This window comes from Pan troglodytes, chromosome 1, assembly GCF_028858775.2.
Source record: "Pan troglodytes isolate AG18354 chromosome 1, NHGRI_mPanTro3-v2.0_pri, whole genome shotgun sequence".
Taxonomy (NCBI): Eukaryota; Metazoa; Chordata; class Mammalia; order Primates; family Hominidae; genus Pan; species Pan troglodytes.
This window is the reverse complement of record NC_072398.2, coordinates 114,136,026-114,154,793: the sequence shown is the minus strand read 5'-3', so window position 1 is coordinate 114,154,793 and position 18,768 is coordinate 114,136,026. Positions and strand designations below refer to the sequence as shown.

At 47.5% G+C, this 18,768-nt stretch overlaps 1 protein-coding gene across 1 annotated transcript in view; it reads right to left on the bottom strand.

Annotated features, from left to right (window-relative positions):
• PTGFRN (prostaglandin F2 receptor inhibitor) overlaps positions 1-18,340 on the bottom strand; it is an 80,634-nt gene extending 62,294 nt beyond the window's left edge. The window contains exon 1 of the mRNA XM_009428418.5: positions 18,004-18,340. Within this exon, the coding sequence (XP_009426693.2) occupies positions 18,004-18,052 (49 nt within the window). The 5' untranslated portion in view covers positions 18,053-18,340. The remainder of the gene's footprint in view (positions 1-18,003) is intronic.
• Positions 18,341-18,768: the final 428 nt, after the last annotated feature.

Genomic DNA, 18,768 nt, shown 5'->3' with positions numbered 1-18,768 from the left:
GGTGAAAGAATACTAAGTGATGACAAGGCCCAGGTGTGGCCATTAAATCTCATAAAGTCTGTTATTTTTTCCAGGGGCTAAAATTATCATAGCAGGCACTCTCTGAGTCCTTGTTAGCCTGTGCCTGGCTACAGAAACACGAGGAAGGGGCAGTGTGACCAACAGGCCACAGGGGGTAAGAAGGGTGGTCCAGAGACTTAAATCTTGTTTCTAATTGACATTTACATGGCAGTTCTGGCTCTAATGTTATCTATCCTGCCATTTATATCTGGAAATCTTCTTTCAGCCTTCATACACATGTTCTCCAAATCAAACAAGATTAGAAAGGAGGCGACAAAGACTTTGCATTTCATCAGTACTGACAGGCTCTTCACAGTCAATGCAACTTTTCTTAGTTTTTGCTGCCAAGACAACCATTACCTCCTGCATCACACCTGTAATCCCAGCACTTTGGAAGGCTGAAGTGGGAAGATGGCTTGAAGCCAATAGTGCAAGACCAGCCTGGGCAACATAGATCTCGTCTCTATAAAAAAAAAAAATTTAATTAGCTGGGTGTGGTGGCATGTGCCTATGGTCCTAGCTATTTGGGAGGCTGAGGCAGGAAGATGGCTTGAGCCTGGGAAGCAAATGTTGCAGTGAGTCATGATTGCACCACTGCACTCCAGCCTGGGCAACAGGGAACAGGTCGAGACCCTGTATCCAAAAAAAAAAAAAAAAAAAAAAAAAAAGGTAAGCAAGGCAGAAAGACATACAGTGCCACCAACAAGTGAGGAACAAAAATGCACGGTACTTCTTAAAGACGGGATCATTAACTAACTGAATTCCTTCTTACTAGTAAAGCACTAGATCATATAACTATGACATTGCTTCCAGTTTTTTGGCCTTTGAGAGATCCTGGGAGGCCAGAACCATGTCAAACCTTTAATTCTACATTATGAAATTGTGAGGTTTTGTCACCTGGCTAAGCTGGAACTACATATCCCAGAATCCTCTTATCTGTGTAGTTCCAGGTTAGGGTTGGACAAAATAGAACTTCATGTCAGATTTGGGAGATGGAAGTCAAGCGGCAGCCATTACTTTGGTATATGGCTCGTGGTTAAAGGCAGTGTGGGACAGATGTGAAGGTGCTAGTAGACACCCGTTTGTCCTTGCTCTTTCTGCTTCTGTTTTCTTCCCAAATGCTATTCTTATGGACCAACATGACCCCAAGACCACTAGATGCTTGGCTGCAATCTCGGAGCTAAGTGATTACCCTTCTTCAGAACCCTAAACCAGCCCTCTCTGCCTGGCTTCCAGATTCCTCTTCACGCTTCAACTTGTCCACCTGCCAGTGCTTCAAGACAGCTGACTAGTGACTTTTCCCTGATACTTTAACTCTCCTTTTTAGGCCTTCACTTCTCCAACTCCTTCCATAATTGTGTAAGGTCTAATTCCTCTAATATATGTGTTATCCCACAATATTTATAAGGGTTCTGCTTCCCTAATGGAATCCTAACACAGTAAACCAAGTATTGAGTAGACAATTTGCCCTTAAAGACTCAGTAACTGGCAAAAAAAAGACACCTTACATGCATAGCATTGCTTTATAGTTTGCAAATCCTGTTCATATGATTTAATATTCAACCTTGAGAGTATTAAACAAGGAAACTGAGGTTCCGAGAAGTTATGTGACCAAGCGATAATAAAAAAAAGATGCAAAAACCACTTAGAGGCAATCTGTACTGATGATTAACCAAAATAACTCAATAAACATGAAATGATTTAAACAATTCTCTGTCCAAGGACCAGAGATAGAAAAGGCTGAGGCAAGATCTATCCACAAGGTTTATTTTAGCGCATTCTATAAAATTAACAGCTGCTAGAGGCCCAAGCACCGCTCAGCATCCCTCCCTGCTCAGCCATTTTCAATCCTCTCCACGTTCAAACTGGCCAACATCATCTGCCAAGTTCTGTGTGAACACCTGGTCCTCTTTTTAGCCTCTAGTTTAAGAGAATGGGAGATTCATATTGTGTTTAAACTTGCATATGAGCATAAAAGGCACCTGAGATAATTGGGGAAACTCCCCACCAACCCGACTCCCTTCCTTGGGCAGCTCTGTCCTCTCTCCCGTTATTTGACTGTTCCCTAGATCCACTGTCTGCTCCTCCTTTGCCTCATCCACCCCTCCTCCCCAACAACACTTTAAGCCTGCCCTTCTCATTTGTAGACACAGTGCTACAAGCCATGGGTGATGAGGGGTCTATGCCGAGCTTCCCTGATGAGGCTCAGTAAGGAGTACAGTGTTGTTTAACAGTTTGGCTTGCAGGGAATTAAATTAAAAAAGACTCTGGGTTCACATGCCCTTTAAGGAACACTTTAACTACAGTCTGATACTTCATTCCTTCATTCAGTATTTTTTTGCTGCACGCCTACTGTGTGCAGAACCACATCATCACGGAAAGTTGATGAGCTAACACCTGGCCAAGCGTCAGAGTCGATAAAGATGAAACAGTATGTTGACTTATAGAAAAGTTGGAAGGAGGTGAGTCCCCAATAAGATGAGGACCTTTTAAAACATCAAGTAAATAAAGGAAAGGAGGGACCTCCAGCTTTTTAGGGAAGGCAGAATCAGGAAAAAACAGACAAATTCATCTATGATGTTAGACTTAAGCTCCTTCAGGTGACACACAGGCTCTTTACACTCAGGACTTTCTCTCCAGTCTCAATCCTTTCCCTCTAAATGACCCTACAACTCAACCCTCCACACTAGCTGCAAAAAGTCTTCCTCATTTATTAAAAACCAATATCCTCCTATGAATGGTTTTATCTTTTTTTTTCTTTTTTTTGAAAGGGAGTCTCTCTCTGTCACCCAGGCTGGAGTGCAGTGGCACAATCTCAGCTCACTGCAACCTCTGCCTCCTGGGTTCAAGCAATTCTCATGCCTCAACCTCCGAGTAGCTAGGAGTAGAAGTATGTGCCACCATGCCCAGCTAATTTTTGTATTTTTAACGAAGACAGGGTTTCACCATGTTGGCCAGGGTGGTCTCGAACTTCTGGCCTCAAGCGATCCGCCCGCCTCAGCCTCCCAAAGTGCTGGGATTACAGGTGTAAGCCACTGCGACAGCTGGTTTATCGCTTTCTCTGTGCTCTTCCCTCTGCCTAAAGTAAACTACCCACCCCTTCTCTGCCAGACAAAAACCTACTGGTCATCAAGACTTAATGAGTTCAAATGAGTCCAGCTTGCTGAAGGCTTTCCTGATCCTTCCCCACCTCAGCCCCCAGCTCAGGCAGAGTTTAGAAGGTGCCCACTGCGGGTCTGCTTGCCACCACGATCACCTGGAGCCAACTGCCTGTCAGCCTCCCTGTGAGACTCTGGAGGGACTGCTCATCACCACACCCCCAGCCCAGCAGCATGCCTGCTGATGCAGTGACTGTGATCACTCCTATCTCAATGAGCTTCTGGAATGTTAGGGCCAGAATTGATCTTTGGATCGTCATCCAGGGGCTTAACAAAAAGTACATAATCTCATTAATTTCAGAAACAGCCCTTCATCAGTGAATTTTCAAAAATAGCCCTTCACCAGGCTCAATACAGAAAGCGCAGAGCATGTAGCTGGGGCAACTGTGACACACAGCGTCAATCAAGGGACCAGTTCTCAGCACCTTGGGAAGTGACACAATCTCAGGATTCTAAACCCCAAAACTCACCTCATCAATTTCATTTACACTCTTCTTTGGGGCTAGTAAAAACCAACTATCTGGGTGCTTTGGATCCTTACAAAAGTCCCCAATCCAGACATGGCACTAATGCCTTTAAAACTACATGCAGGTTGGGTGTGGTGGCTCACGCCTGTAATCCCAGCCCTTTGGGAGGCTGAGGCAGGTAGATCACGAGGTCAGGAGTTCAAGACCAGCCTGGCCAAGATGCTGAAACCCCATCTCTACTAGAAATACAAAAATTAGCCGGGCATGGTGGCAGGCACCTGTAATCCCAGCTACTCGGCAGGCTGAGGCAGAGAACTGCTTGAACCTGGGAGGCGGAGGTTGCAGTGAGCCGAGACTGTGCCACTGCACTCCAGTCTAGGCAACAGAGTGAGACTCCGTCTCAAAAAAAAAAAAAAAAAAAAAAATACATGCACAGGTAGAGACGAGACATAGGTAGTGATATAAACAGGTACAGGGGATCATACTTACCTTTTCTGCAAAAACACCTCTGCCTAAAGTACTCCCAGAATGCTCTCCCTTTTCTTTAATGTTCAGTTTGTTTCCCCTTTCGTTTAACAATCCTTGGATGACACTTCGTCCATGCCACCTCTCTTCCTGTGTGTGTGTCATCCTCCACATTTAGACTGGTTGCTGGAGGAGTCAAAGGACTGTGTCGATCTATGTTTTCAGGTGCCCCCAGATCCAGAATAATGCTCGACATGGGGCAGATAATAAATAGTGGTTATTAACTACGCAGTGAGACCAGGCCCACGCTACAGGCGGCAGTACTACTGCCCCTTTGCTCAGATGTGGCTCAGTGTGGGCTGCTCCCTAGAACAGTGATGACAAGCAGATGATCCATGGTTTGAATGAACCCAGCCACGAAGCACTTGACGCATACACTGGGACTGAAGAAGTCTGCTTCTCTAGACTATGACCAACCAGGACGAAGCCCAAGAAGGGAGCCTATGCCATTCTGGGGTGGAAACGGTTGTATCAATCCTGCAAAGGGAAGGGGTGGAGGCAGTGGAGAAACAATAATGAGAACTCATGAGTCATCTGTCTTCCACCCAAGCTGCCAAGGAAAAAAACGAGAAAATCCACAGGAAGAAGAATGGAGACTTTTCTCACCCCTTCTTTCTCATGTATAGATTTCATTTTTTCCTACTCTACCACAAAAACCTGTCTTAGAAATGAAGTCACACGCAATTCTTTCCAAACAAAAGAAGATAAATAAGCACACATAAGAAAGATAGTAAAAAGGACACATAGATATCTTCTGCCCCCGTTATAACTTAACGTCCACAATTTTAAATATATATAATATATACACCATATAGGCATTTTTCTAAGCACATACATTAATTCAATTATTCAAAGATTCAAGTTCCTACATGCTGGGGTAAGCAAAAACAGACATGATCCCGCTTTCGAGCTGCTTACGGTTGGGTGAGACACACAAATGCTCATCCTAATAAACAGATCATCACAAACCGATGGCTGTGCTCTCAAGGAAGGTGGCTGAGTGACAGCCCATCACCAAGAGCTGACGCAGGCTGGCCCATGCTGTAGGCGGCAGCACTCCTGGGTCCAACATGTCCTCATTTCACTGAGGAAATGAGGCTTTACTTGAAATCCAAAGAATCAAATAACTGGAAATAATTCCAAGACAAATATATAAACCAAAGAAGGTATTGTGTGCATCTATCTTCCAGTCGTTTCTAAGGACTGGTGGGAGGGGTACTTGGGAAAACCTCAAGAGGGGTCACCAACACTTGATTATGTGCTCAGTTTTCACACTTCTTTGTCTTGAGGCCCAAATGCCTTAAATGAACATACTGGACAGAAAGCAGAGCTTGCCTCATCACTGCTGTTTTCTAATGACCCAAACTCACATCCTGCTGCATGATAACTACCTTTCAGCCTGTGGTGTGAGCTAACTCGGTGCTGGAATGTGGGGTCCCTGAGGGTACCACTGGGCAGCATATGCCACCTTGCTACCTCTGTGGCCCTCCCTAGATGGGCTAACAAAGGTACCTTCCCCAATTATTTATGAGCCACGTATGACACTAGGCTTCCTGGGATTCATACTACTGTTTCCGCTGAAACTTGTTTGTGGGATAAATGGTAATGAAAGTGGGACTCCGATGAATAGATCACATGATTGCATAAACCTTGTTTCCATAGAAAACCAACTAAAATTCCCATCATTGCTCTAAAACTTATGTCTCTCTTATCAGGTCATAGCCCTTTGAAGAAATGCTCTGATAAACTATCTGGGGGGAACATCAGTAATTGTTTTGTGAGTTGTTTTTCTTATAAGAAACAACCAAAAATAGGATTATGGCCTGACTTATCACCTTAATTTAGCAGGCTGGCTTCCTGTAAGCTCCAGCGGACCTCTCCAGCCTCACACATGCCGGCTCTTAGCTGCTCTGTGGGCGCTGGTGATGCTGCCAACATCTTTCAGGGTGACTTTGCTCACATTCTTCTCCACCAACCTCCCTTCCCCAGAGTTTAATATCCACGTCCCCTAAGGTCTCTATTACTTTTCCAGCTGAAGTTAGCTAATCCCCAAATGGGACACCAACCTGTACACATTTATCTACTCCCACCTCTGAGAAACCGTACTGCCCACTTTCATACCTGAAATGCATTTCCTCCTGCTCCTGGCTCCCAACTCTCCAGCCCCACCTGCTCCATGGAACTTTTCAATAATAACAGCCTCTGGCCTCAGTTTCATCTCTATAATTGTGACAGTCCCATATGTACAGTGATCTAATAACTCATTCACCCAGGCCTTTAAAAAACACCTATGATCCATTCTGCCATTCACTTATAACTGGTTCCATTCCATTTTGGACTTTGTAATCTTGCACAATGTCAGAAACAGAGTCAATATTCCCTCAATGCTGCGGAAGTACTAAAAAAAAAAAGATTACAAAGCAAAGTAGCAATGTCCTGTATTGAAAAGTAAAGTTGGACACAAATAATTTACTCCTTCAAGGGTCATAACTGTTTTTACTTTGACTAATGTGACTCAGTACCCTGTGCTGTGTCATGCCGTGAGTTACACACTATGGTCTTAACTTGGAACTTACTGTAAGGATTTCTCAAAGATGATGGACTGTAATGTCTTCTAATAAATAAGAAAACGTTTCAATGCGCCAGCTTTCAGAAAATGGGAAAACGAATAGTTGTGCCAAAAATGTGTGTGTTTTTTAACTCCTCGCTGCAACATAAGCAAAGTAGTGTACACTGGACAGACACCAAATCAGCTAATATTCTCTTCTCAGTACATCCTAAAGGGATAAGCCTCAAAAATATCTGCATCCAAAACCACTGAGATGAAATCACTAGGCTTAGCAGCGGCATCAACAGTAGCACCTCAAAGTAGCCAGGGAGGGCCAGACAGCAGCCAAGATGCAGTAAGGACTGAGCTCATACACATAAGTTTCTTCTATAACATGTAGACTTTCTATAATGTATCCTTTTAGTAGGTGGTATTTATCCAGCATCATTTTGAACCTTCCTTGTTCAGACCAAAGCAATGAAAAGGAAGAAATTCCCCAAATACTAGGGGCACATTTTTTAGCCAGCTGAGTCTATTGGTTGGAGATGTCAGAATTTCAACTCTTCGGCTGGGCGTGGTAGCTCACACCTGTAATCCCAGCACTTTGGGAGGCTGAGGCAGGCGGATCACTTGAGGCCAGGAGTTCGAGACCAGCCTAGCCAACATGGTGAAGCCCCGTCTCTACTAAAAATACAAAAATTAGCCCGGTGTAGTGGCACATCCCTGTAATTTCAGCTACTTGGGTGGCCGAGGCATGAGAATTGCTTGAACCCGGGAGGCAGTGGTTGCAATGAGCCAAGATTGCCCCACTGCACTCCAGCCTGGGCAACAGAGCAAGACCCTGCTTCAAAAAAACAAAAGTATTTCAACTCTTCTACCCTTCAGGAAGGGTGTAAAAGCCAAAGTAGTAGCAATATTTATACACATCTCAAGATGTCTGTGTCTCTTCTCACTGTGGTCTGGGGCATACTGGGAAAAGGGCAACCTGTGGAACATCTTCCAGGCTCTTTCCTAGGCTGAAGGGAGAAGACACAAGTCACATTTGTGAGGGCTGAGGCGTGATTAGTCAGCCCCAGCTTACTCATGGCTGATATCCTCAATCAAAACTTGCACACATAAAAGAAAATCGGTAATGATAAGAAACAGTCTGTCATCTAGAAATGGCTTATTGGTTTTACTGTTTCTGTGACTTCCCCCAGGGGTCTGCCTGAAAGCCCAGTTAGCCTGGTGGTGGGGACACTTCTGTACCCTAGAGAACCACAGGGAAAGATCCTTAGTGCGCAGGAAATGGGCTGCAATCAGGCAGCAGTCGCCTACACAAGGACCAAACAATTTCCAGAGCCCTCAGAGGCACCAACCCACTGTTGTGAAGAGGCACCAGCCAGGTGAGAGACAACAGGCACAGGCTGCAGGATCATAAGGAGTGCTCGGAAGATGGGCAGGAAGCCAGGGCTGGGCCAAGAGGCCACATGGCCAACAGCAGGGGTCAGCATGAACTCCAAGAATTCTGGAGATGGAAGGGGAGACCTTTGGGATCAGCTAGCCCAACCCTTATTTTACAGGGGCTGAGAGCTATTCAGCAACTTGTCCAAGGTCACAAAACTAGTGAGTAGAAGGACAAGGGCCAAAATCCAAGCCTCCTGTCTTGAAAGACAAGGAAACAAATGTTATCACAATTTAGCTAATTATATCAATTCCTTTCAGTGTTTTCAAAGATATATTTTGACTAACATGGAAAGACAGACTAGTGTACTGTGGTTATGAACCCACACTCTGGAGCCAGACTACCTGGGTTTGAATCCCAGGTCTGCCACTTACACTGTGACCCTGAGCAAGTGACTTCACCTCTGTGACTCAGTTTGCTCATCTATTAAACAGGGGTAACAACAGTGCCTACTCTCATGGGGCTATGAAGCCTCCTAAGTAAGTTCATCTATGGAAAGTGCATTAGCTGGTTCCAGCTGCTGGGGAGGCTGAGGTGGGAGGATCACTTGAGCCTGGGAGGTTGAGGCTGCAGTGGGCTATGACTGCAACATTACACTCCAGCCTGGGTGACAGAGACCCCCTCTTTAAAAAAAAGAAAAAAGAAAAGAAAAGCGTAGTGCCTGGCACAAAATAAATGCTACAAAAAAGGTAGACAGGAATTTATTGGGAAGGAAAGAACCCTCATATTGGTTTCTCTTGCATCGCACCTGGTCCCCAACCCCCAATTCATCTTAGTCATAGGTTACTGCCTTTTCCCCACAACGCCTAGGGCTAATGCTTCTAAGTCACACCCCTCTCTCCTAATCCATTCAGGCCCAACCCAGTCAGATATTAGCTCAACCAGCCAAAATGGTGGAAGAGGCAGAAACTCTGAATAAATGCTTATGTCACTACTAGCCATCCAGCCTATCTCCCCTTAGATCTCTGCTGCCAAAACCCTGAACTCAGAAGTTACCTCTCTTGATCCTCACCTCCTACTTTCCTAGACTACCCACTCCCTTGCACCTCAGAATCTGCTTTTATGCCATCATCATGCCCTCCAGGCCCTCAAACCTTCTGCAGGTGCATCAAGCCTGGAAGCCCCACTCACCTGCCTATCCCACGTGTACTCCTTGGCTAATCTTTCCTGTGATGTTCTCATCAGTTCCCTCGGTTCCTTTATCACTCATCCTTCCACTCTCATTCCATGGAAAGACCACATGATGCTGTCCCTCCTAGGCTGCCAAACTTGGTGGGATAAAGCCACGAAACTAGGCCCACTGCCTTTACTACAGACCTATGCCATCCTCCATCCTTCACTGCTAACTGAATGACTGTCACATTCCCATGGGGTCCAGCCCCAGCCCACTCTCCTCCAGCTCAGACTCTGACCATGGCTTTGCCTCAGTCCCACTGAGAAAGCCCAGACTACCAAGTAATTTGTATGCCAAACCTCCTCCAGGCATGCTTCTTAAACTTTAGCATGCATTTGAATCCCCTGCGGATCTTGTTCAAATACAAACTTTGATTCACAAGTTTGGACCTGAGATTCCCCCAGGTGCTGCCAATGCTGGTGGTCCACAGAACACAGTTGGGGTAGCAGAGTTCTAGGAACTTACATACACTAATGTTTGCATTCTTCTAAATATATTGTTTTTAATCTTCATGGAAAAACCTCCAAGAGAGGTATTATTCCCATTTCACAGAGACAGAAAGTGAGATTCAAAGAGGTTAGAAAACCTGTCCAAGGTTCACACTGAGGGAAGACAGGATTCAAATGAAAGGCTGATTCTGAAGCCTGAATCCTATTTTTTCCTCTTTTAATTGGGAGATGAAGTAAGGCTGGAAGGGTATGAAGAACAGAAGTAGATTTTAAAAACACACATGTAATGGTTTATTTGTAATACAAACTATTAAAATCTTCTTAGCTAATGTGAATAAGAGAAAGATGGATTATAAAATGCAAGAGTCCCTGTGCTAGAGATTCTGCCTAACAGCCAAAGACCTAAAAGCTATCAGAGAGTAAGTTAATTCCACCAATCAACACAGAAGAAGACATCCAGAGGGACACAGAGGAAACTTTATATGTGTGCAGATAAAGAAAGGGAACATACAGGCCGGGAGCAGTGGCTCACAATATTTTGGGAGGCTGAGGCAGGAGGATCACTTGAGGCCAGGAGTTTGAGACCAGTCCGAGAAACATAGCAAGACCCTGCCTCTAGAAAAAAGATAAAAAATTAACCAGGCCTGGTTGTGCAGTCCTAGCTACTCAGGAGGCTGAGGTGGGAGGACTGCTTGAGCCCAGGAGTTTCATGCTGCAATGAGCCGTGATTGCACCACTGTAATCCAGCCAGGGTGATGGTGTGAGACCCTGTCCTAAAAAGAAAGAGACAGGGAACAAGGGAACATATAGAAAACCTCTAACTAGCATGTCTGGGGAGGCTCTGGGGCTACTGTTAGGGCTGAAAAGTCTGAGATCACTGCAGAGACTGCATGCCATATCACACTGCTCTCTCCATGCTCTCCTCTCCCTCTCCCTTCCCTCCTCTGTGGCTCTTCAAGGCTAGGGCTTCTATTTGCACCCCAACCCCCCTGTGCCACCTTCTCTGGAGTCCACACCCAGTAGTCATGCCTGCTCACTGCTCTTCAGCCTGTCCTTTGCCACCAGAGTCTCCCAGCTGGCCTGTGGGCCTGCTTAGAGACGCCTGGATCCTGTTTAAGTTGATCTGGTTCTGCCGTGCCCTGAGCCACTACCCTCACAGTGGTCTTCCGCTCCACACCACTTGAAAAGGTGGGCGATCGTTTCTGACTCGGAGTTCCTTCCCCACCCCACCCACTTCTCAAGTTCTGTGATTTCCCTTCCTCCTTCACTGGGCAGACTTCACAGTGCCCATATCCAAGGGCTTCTCTGTCTTTATCCTTCCAGTTCTGTAGCAGCATGTGACCAATCCCTCTTTAACAAGTCCACTCACACCCATCTCTCTGCTTGGCTTCCGACAGCGTGCTCTCCCAGTACTTCTCCCGTTCCCTGACTACTCCTAGAACTCTCCCTTTCATTTCCTGTCTCCTCACTGCAGGCATTTCCAAGAACCTGCCCTTGACCCTCATCTCAATCGTCCACTTTCTGACATCTAGTGCATTTTGTCCAACTCTTTGAGGGCAGATCTGAGTCTGCTCTGCTCATACAGCAATCCTCAGAACAATGCCCGGCGTGTAATAGTAGGCGCTTGCTCAATATTTGCTGAATAAATGAGCTGCTAGCCGTGTTACTGAGCTTCTCACCTTGCATCTTCAAACAGCTCATTCCAAAGCTAGGGCTAAAGGGCTGTAGTTCACCAAGTGAAGGAGAGGACTGCCATCCTTCGTCAAATCATAGCACACACAGGAAATGATAATATCTGTATAGCTCTCCGGGTAAGCAGGCCTTTGGATTTAGAGGCAGCCCCTGCCCTGTGGGTATCAGTATCATGACAACCCACCTGAAATCCATGTGAGTCCCTTACTGAGGCCCATAAGCTGGGGAGTTCTGTCTAGTCCAGCTCTAAAGAAGAGCAAGGAAGAGCCATTATCAGAATATTCTTGGCTTGGAGTCACTTTTAAGCTCCAAGAAGTAACTCATCTGTCTGCCCACTATCTCTATTTCGTTAGGATTCCAAGGTAGCACCCACTCTGAAATGTGCCCGGAACCCTTAGGCACAATTCCACTCTTCGCTATTCTAAGCCAAATTCATCCTAGACAGAGCAACAGTAGCCACGGGTTCTTCTCCACTCCTATGAAATACCCTAAGTGAGATAAATATTTTCACATTCCAACTGCTTGTAAAGGTGTGAAACAGGATGCAATTAAGGTCCCAGAACATTTTACTTAAACTTGAATCATGCTGCTTAGTGACACAATACAGAGTATTGTGGAGAAATCAGCCTTCAAAGAACACAAGCGAATGCACAGAGCCATGATCTCCAGCCTCCTGGAAACGCATATTGCTGGGACACGACAGTGTTAACTTCTGGGTCTAATTCTGTTGCTTCTCAAAGACTACAGTTGGTGTGGGGAGAAATAGTCCAAGATCGAAAAAACCACTGACTGTGCCAACTGCAGCACTTCGCCTTTTCCAGAAGATAAATTATGAAGAATTTTTGCCAGTTCAAGTTATTTTCCCAAAGCAGAGTCAAATGACCCTTGCAACCCTGCCTTTAAGAAACCAATGCAATTAAACAAAACAGCTATGAACTGCCTGGACAGCATCCTTCCAACTTCATTTGATAAAGTGAGATGCAGACACACATCGACAGACAAGCACACACCTTATTTAACTGCCAGACGCAGTGCCAATATGAAAATGTACATTCAATCTACGGGGGGAAGATCAGCTCAGCAGCTCATCGCTAAAACAAAATAGCCACATAAATGCCGACTAGCCTGCTGCCTTGTAAGGAATGATCACTGACAACTAGAGTTCCTATTCAGCAGGCTAATAAGAATAATTATAGCCAGGGCAGGCATTAATCAGCTTGGCAGATACAGGAATTCTGTTAACAAGGCTAAAATAAGTGCCAAGGAATCTCTGAAGGCCACAGCACTTCAAAGACTGTTAAAGCTGGATGGATTCACTAGGGTTCCTCCCACTGGCCTTCCTCCTCCTTCAGTGCTTTCCAGAGGCAGTTGCATTTCGGCCCGTCCTCAGAGCCGGCATGGCCACCTGCTAGGGTTGCAGAGATGCCACACCTCTGAGGTGCATGCTGGCACTGCCCTTCCCTTCAGGAAGTGTACCTGGGCTGCACTAATCCTGGATCCTCCTATTTTTAAATGCACTTTCACTTTCAAACCACTATCATCTTTCTTCACCTAAGCTAATCTCAAGCAATACGCAGCATAAGGTTTAGCGAACATTAGTAAACTTTTCCTTAGCAGAGACAGAATGGAGTCCTGAGATCAGATCCTAGGTCTGCTAGGAAGAATCTGTATGTCTCTAGACAAGTTAACTAACTTTTCTGGGCATCAGTTTCCTTATCTGTAATAAAGACAAAATAATAGTGACTTTCTCAAAGTATTGCTGTGAGGAATAAATACCAGAATGTACGTCAGAGCTTGACTCTTGATATGCAATCGAGAAATAGTAGCTATTATTAGTCTGTGCCTATTAGGTGCACAGCCTTGTACAGAAGCTATGAGGAAAAAAAACCAAAATACTCAGTATGCAGAGACACACACACGTTAGACAGGAGTGGCTGTGCCTGGGCAGGAGGGTGGACACATTTTTTTCCTTTTTTTTTTTTTGAGACAGGGTCTCGCTTTGTTACCCAAGCTGGAGTGCAGTGGTGCGATCACGGTCCCCTACAGCCTTGACCTCCCAGACTCAAGTGATCCTCCCCACTCAGCCTCCCAAGTAGCTGGAACCACAGGCACATGCCACCATACCCGGCTAACTTTTCTTATTTTTTAGTAGAGATGGGGGTCTCACTATGTTGCACAGGCTGGTCTCGATCTCCTGATCTTAAGCAATCCTCCCACCTTGGCCTCCCAAAGTGCTGGGATTGCAGGCATGAGCTGACGTGTTTAGCCCAGATTTTTCTTTTGACCTTATATCCTTTATAAGTAACACAGAGACTGTTAGCTGTTCCCTCAAAATCTGACTTTCCCTTCTTCCATAGTAGCTGGCACATGGCTTCCCAGCTTTCCTTACAGCTAGTGTGGCATGGGCCCAAAGTCTCTCCAATAGAACGTGTGCAGAAATGATGTGTGCCACTTTCAAGTCTGACCCACAAAGACTCCAAATATTCTACTCCACGCTCTTTCCTCCTTTGTAGGGGCTGGAATGGTGATGACGACTACCAAAGTGATCTTAGAAACTGTGAGTTGAAGACAGCAGAACTGCCACCAGCTGGGGAGCCAGAATGACTGTGTAAAGCAGGGTTCCCACCCAACCCTTTCCTCTGAAGCATCTCCCTCACATTGTTATATAAGACACATCTATTGTCTGAACCACTATGCTTTGAGTTTGTTAGAGCAGTTTAGCCTACCTGATTAATACAAAGTCCTTTTACATTATTTGAATTTTAAAATACAGATGTAATGCTTTTGACACTTAAAAAAGTATCTCAATAGATTTGCAAAAATAAAGACATAAATAAAGAGAATGTGTTAATCCCACCCTACAATCTCCATGCCTTCTACTCTCCAATTTATGTTGCACTAGTTGAGGGTTTATCCTCCTCAACACGTTACCCTGTCCTGTTAATCTCGCCCTACAAACTTTTAATGGCTACCCATTCCCACAGATAAAATGACATATGTAAGTATTCAGTCAGCCAATATGTATCAAACAACCAGTATGAGTTATATATCCTATTCGTAATAGGGACATTGTAGTGAACAAAATCAATATGGCCCCTGCCCCCAGGGGAAACAATCAGAGTAGGGAACAATTACATACAATGAAGGAAATATATGCTCTGATGACAGGGCACAGACTGGCTGGCAGCACCCAGAGCACCAACAAATCTACCCCTCCCAGTCCAGACTCCTTAGCACAGCATGCAAAACCTACAGGATCTATCCCAAACCCACCTTTCCTCCCCCATTATTTCCTCCTCCCCCAAATAATTGCACCCCCATTATTTCCTCCTCCTCCCAGCTCCAGCTACAGGGAACTTACGTGCCATTTCTCAATGAGCCATGTACTTTCACTCATCCACACTTTAGGCTTTTCCCCAGAGCCCAGAATGCTCTTCTATCCTTTCTTTCAAAATTCTAATTATCCTCAAGGCTCAACTCAAATGTCACTTCTTCAGCAAAACCAGCCCCAACCCCCAAGTCAAAATTAATCATCCCCTTCCTTGTTTCCCACACTTGGTTTCCATGTCAGGTATTTCATTCAGTCCTGTGGTTAGCTATTTTATTCTCTGTCTACTCACACCCACCAGCCGCTCAGGGAGATGCTGTGTCTTTGTCATTTGTCTGGGACTCCCAGTATTGATCACACAGTTGCACACAGAGTGGCCACTCAAGAAATGCCACATTGAGTGGATGGGCAAGACAGGTCAGACACAGGCAATGGATGTGAAACCTGCTCTATGTGGCTGGGTGGGTTCTGGTGTGATCATGGTAGGTAGGCTTAGGAAGGCTTCATGGAGAAAGTGAGTTTCAAGGGAAAAAGGAAATATTAATACGCAGGCAAGAGGTGAGAAGTAGAAGGGGCCAGAAGGTTTAATATAGTTTACATAAAGGAGAGCAAACAGGTTAGTTGGAACGAAGTGTCTGAGCCAGAGAAGACCAGAGGGGAGGGACACAAGGGGCAACATCTCCTTGGAGGTAACTCATAAGGACCCAGTGAGAACAGGTGGGAGCCCCAAAAATGATCATTTAGGAAAAGGATGAGCTTAAAAGGGAGGCTGGAGGAAATAATCAACCAGGAAGACACCAACTGTGTGGGAAACAATCAGGACCTGGGCTAAGACAGTAGCCGTAGAAATAGGAAGGAAAGAAAGAAGCTGGAGTCTGCGGTACGGGGAGAGCCAAGAATTGAGAGACTACGTGAATGTGGAGGTCAAAAAGAGCAGCGATACCACGATTATACCCAGGTTACACCCCAGGAGGAAAGATGATCTTGTTTATCAACATATTACATTTCAGGGATCAGTACAGTGCCAGAGCAGTGTAACACAGCGAGACCTTCCCAGAGGTCAGGCTGAAGCCACACCGAGTGAGATTCTGTGACAGCAGAGTTATCAGGAGGGTCATCAATGGTTCAGAGAACTGTTAGGTGAAAAGGTACTGGCTGGTGACACCACAGAAATTCCCTGTGTAATTCATAGGAGGCATCCAGCCAGGACAGGATATGCTGGAGTACAATCAAGATTTCCCCAAGCTGTGCTTTCCCCACTTCTATTTTGTTTTTGTCAGTCTCTCTTTGCCCCCTCCCCTCTTCTCCCTTCATTATTACTCAAGGGCATTGTTTTCAAAGTTCTACCTCATCCCACCCTCATAACTGGTACCCAGGTTGTTCAGAGAACTGCACAGCTCTAGGGGGAGTCATTCACACAGACTACAAAGTGAACAGCAGCTCCCGAAGTTGTACAGTGCACAATCTGTGCAAACCTAGGCCATGGCCCTGCTTGACCCAGACACATAAAGTCAATTAATGTGTGTGGACTATAACAGCAGTGCGCCACTAACATACAACTTACAAGGGTCCCAGAGTGACAAGTAAAGATTAAAAGCACTACCACCGGGTGTGGTGGAGCATGCCTGTAATTCCAGCACTTCAGGAGGCTGAGGTGGGAGAATCACTTGAGCCCAGGAGTTTGAGGCTTCAGTGAGCTGTGGTTGTGCCACTGCACTCCAGACTGGGTGAAAGACTGAGGCTTTGTTTCAAAAATAAAAATAAAGCACTAGGATCAGGGACTATAGAAAAGATGCCATAAAACTAAGTGGAAGATCTGGAAGCTTTCTGCACATGGGCTGAAGCTGAAGCAATGTGGCTGGACGAGCTCTCTGAGGGAGTCAGTTCAGAAAATCCCTTCAAGGTGAAGGAAGAAAACACAGCAGCCAGCAAGGCTGGTTCATCAGCAGCAGGAGTCATGGGGGTTAGAGCAGTGTGGGCCCCGGTGTCCCCAGCAGGGGAGTGGCTGTACAAGGCCTCCTCTGGAACCCTCTGACCATAAGTGCAGAGTAATCATTTGCCCTGTGTGCAGCTGGGACCTGAATGGCACGGACACCGCACATCATGCGCTCTGTGAAAGACTCAGAGCCACCTTCTCTAGGGGCTTGGAAGAGAACCCCAGGCCAGGTCACAGGAATCATCTTGTCCTGGTTGACACTGACAACAAGGATCCAAGAATATCAAAGCATTTAAGAGTCGGCCCTGGGGTACCATGGTGGGCACTTAATAAACATATTTCCGTGGCTGGCTAGGATCACCATGTGGATCTACGTGAAGATGGTGTCTGTGTATGGAGTGAATGGAAAATGGAGAGGGAAAAAACCCACAAAAGATTCCTTGGGTGGGGGGAGGGCGCTGGGCCAAAACCTCACGGGGCACCCAGGGTTTCCGGAGGGTGGAAGACGAGGGGATAGTAAGGGAGGGAAAGTAACAGGTAGAAAAAGTTGGAGAAGCCAGGCTCTTAGGTCTTTGTGTATAAACACGCAGCTAGGCAGCTTCAAGAAAAGCTAAAAGAAAAGACTGAGGCAGAAGATCTAGCCACGACGAAAATGACGGCAGGACTCGCTCGCCGATTTCCATTGTAACGCTCCGGGCCACCCTGTGACCTTCGTGGAAGGAAGTTGGAGGATTCTCTCGCTTCCCTGGAAAGGCAACTCCGCGCGGGTTGGGTGAAGAGCGACCCGGCCGGCGGCGGCTATGGCGGGGCATATCAAAGGCTCACATTTCCGCTCTCGAGCCGAGGACCCGGGCCGGGACCGCAGCACCTTCCGGGCCGGGAGTTCAAGGTGAGCCGGGCTCCCGGCGGCCAACAGGTAGGGAGACCTGGGGGAAAGACGGCCCCGGGCCACTCCCCCCGGCACATGTTGGGGGCGAGGCTCGGCCTGGCGGAGCGGCCACTTGCACCCCGCGCGCGGGGCCCGAGCGGATTCGCGCCAGGCTCCGGGCGGCCCCGCGGCCGCTCCCCGCCGGGCCGAACAGCCCGCGCACCCCGGCCGGGTTTCCCGGGAGCAGCCCGGGCACCCTCGGCGCCCCAGGCCGCGCGCTGCAGCCGCGCCCCGCCGAGCCCTCCAGGGCCCCGCCAGTCCCCGTGTGCCCCGCTGAGCCCCGCGCACACTCACCCAACGACAGGAGCGCCAGCAGCAGCGGCCTCGAGGCCAGGCGCCCCATGCTCGCCCGGCGGGAGCGACTCTCCCCCTCCTCCTCCTTCCCCGCCGCCTCTCCTCCTCCTCCTCTTCCAGCTCCGGCTGCTCCAGAGTCGGCGCTCCTCCGCCTGGGCCGCGCGCCTGCTCCGCTCTCCTCGCGAGCCGATAAATCCCAGCGCTGGGGCGTACGTGCGCCCCTGGCTCCGCTCGCTCCCTCCCGCCTCCTTCCCTCCCTCCTCCAGCCGGCCGGGCCCGGGAGCCGGCCCCGCCGATCCGAGTGTGCAGCCCCGACCGCTTCCCGAAAGCAGAAGGGAAGAACCGCAGCGCCCGCCCGCGCCTCCCATCCGGCGCTTTGCCAGCAACAAACACAAACTTTCCCAAGCCCCTCCCCGCTCCAGGTAACGGAGGAAGAGCCGGGGCCACCCGCTTAAAGGCGAGGAGGCGTCGGAGCCCACCCTGCCATCCCCTCTGGGCCCCCACCCCACGAGAAACTTTCCTCCGACCTTTAAAAGTTGGCCTGGGAAAGACTCGTCTGGAAATCCCATCGCTTTAGCCCTATCCCGGGACACCCCGCGTTCCATCACGCTGGAGTCACCCACGCGTGTCTAGTCTATCCTCAGCCAACTCCCCGCTCGTTCGGCCTCTCGTCCTGAGCTAAACACCCCACCAACCAGCCGCTTGGCCTATGCCAAAAATTATGCAGATAGGAGCGAAGGAGCTGAAAGGACTTTTAAAGGCCAC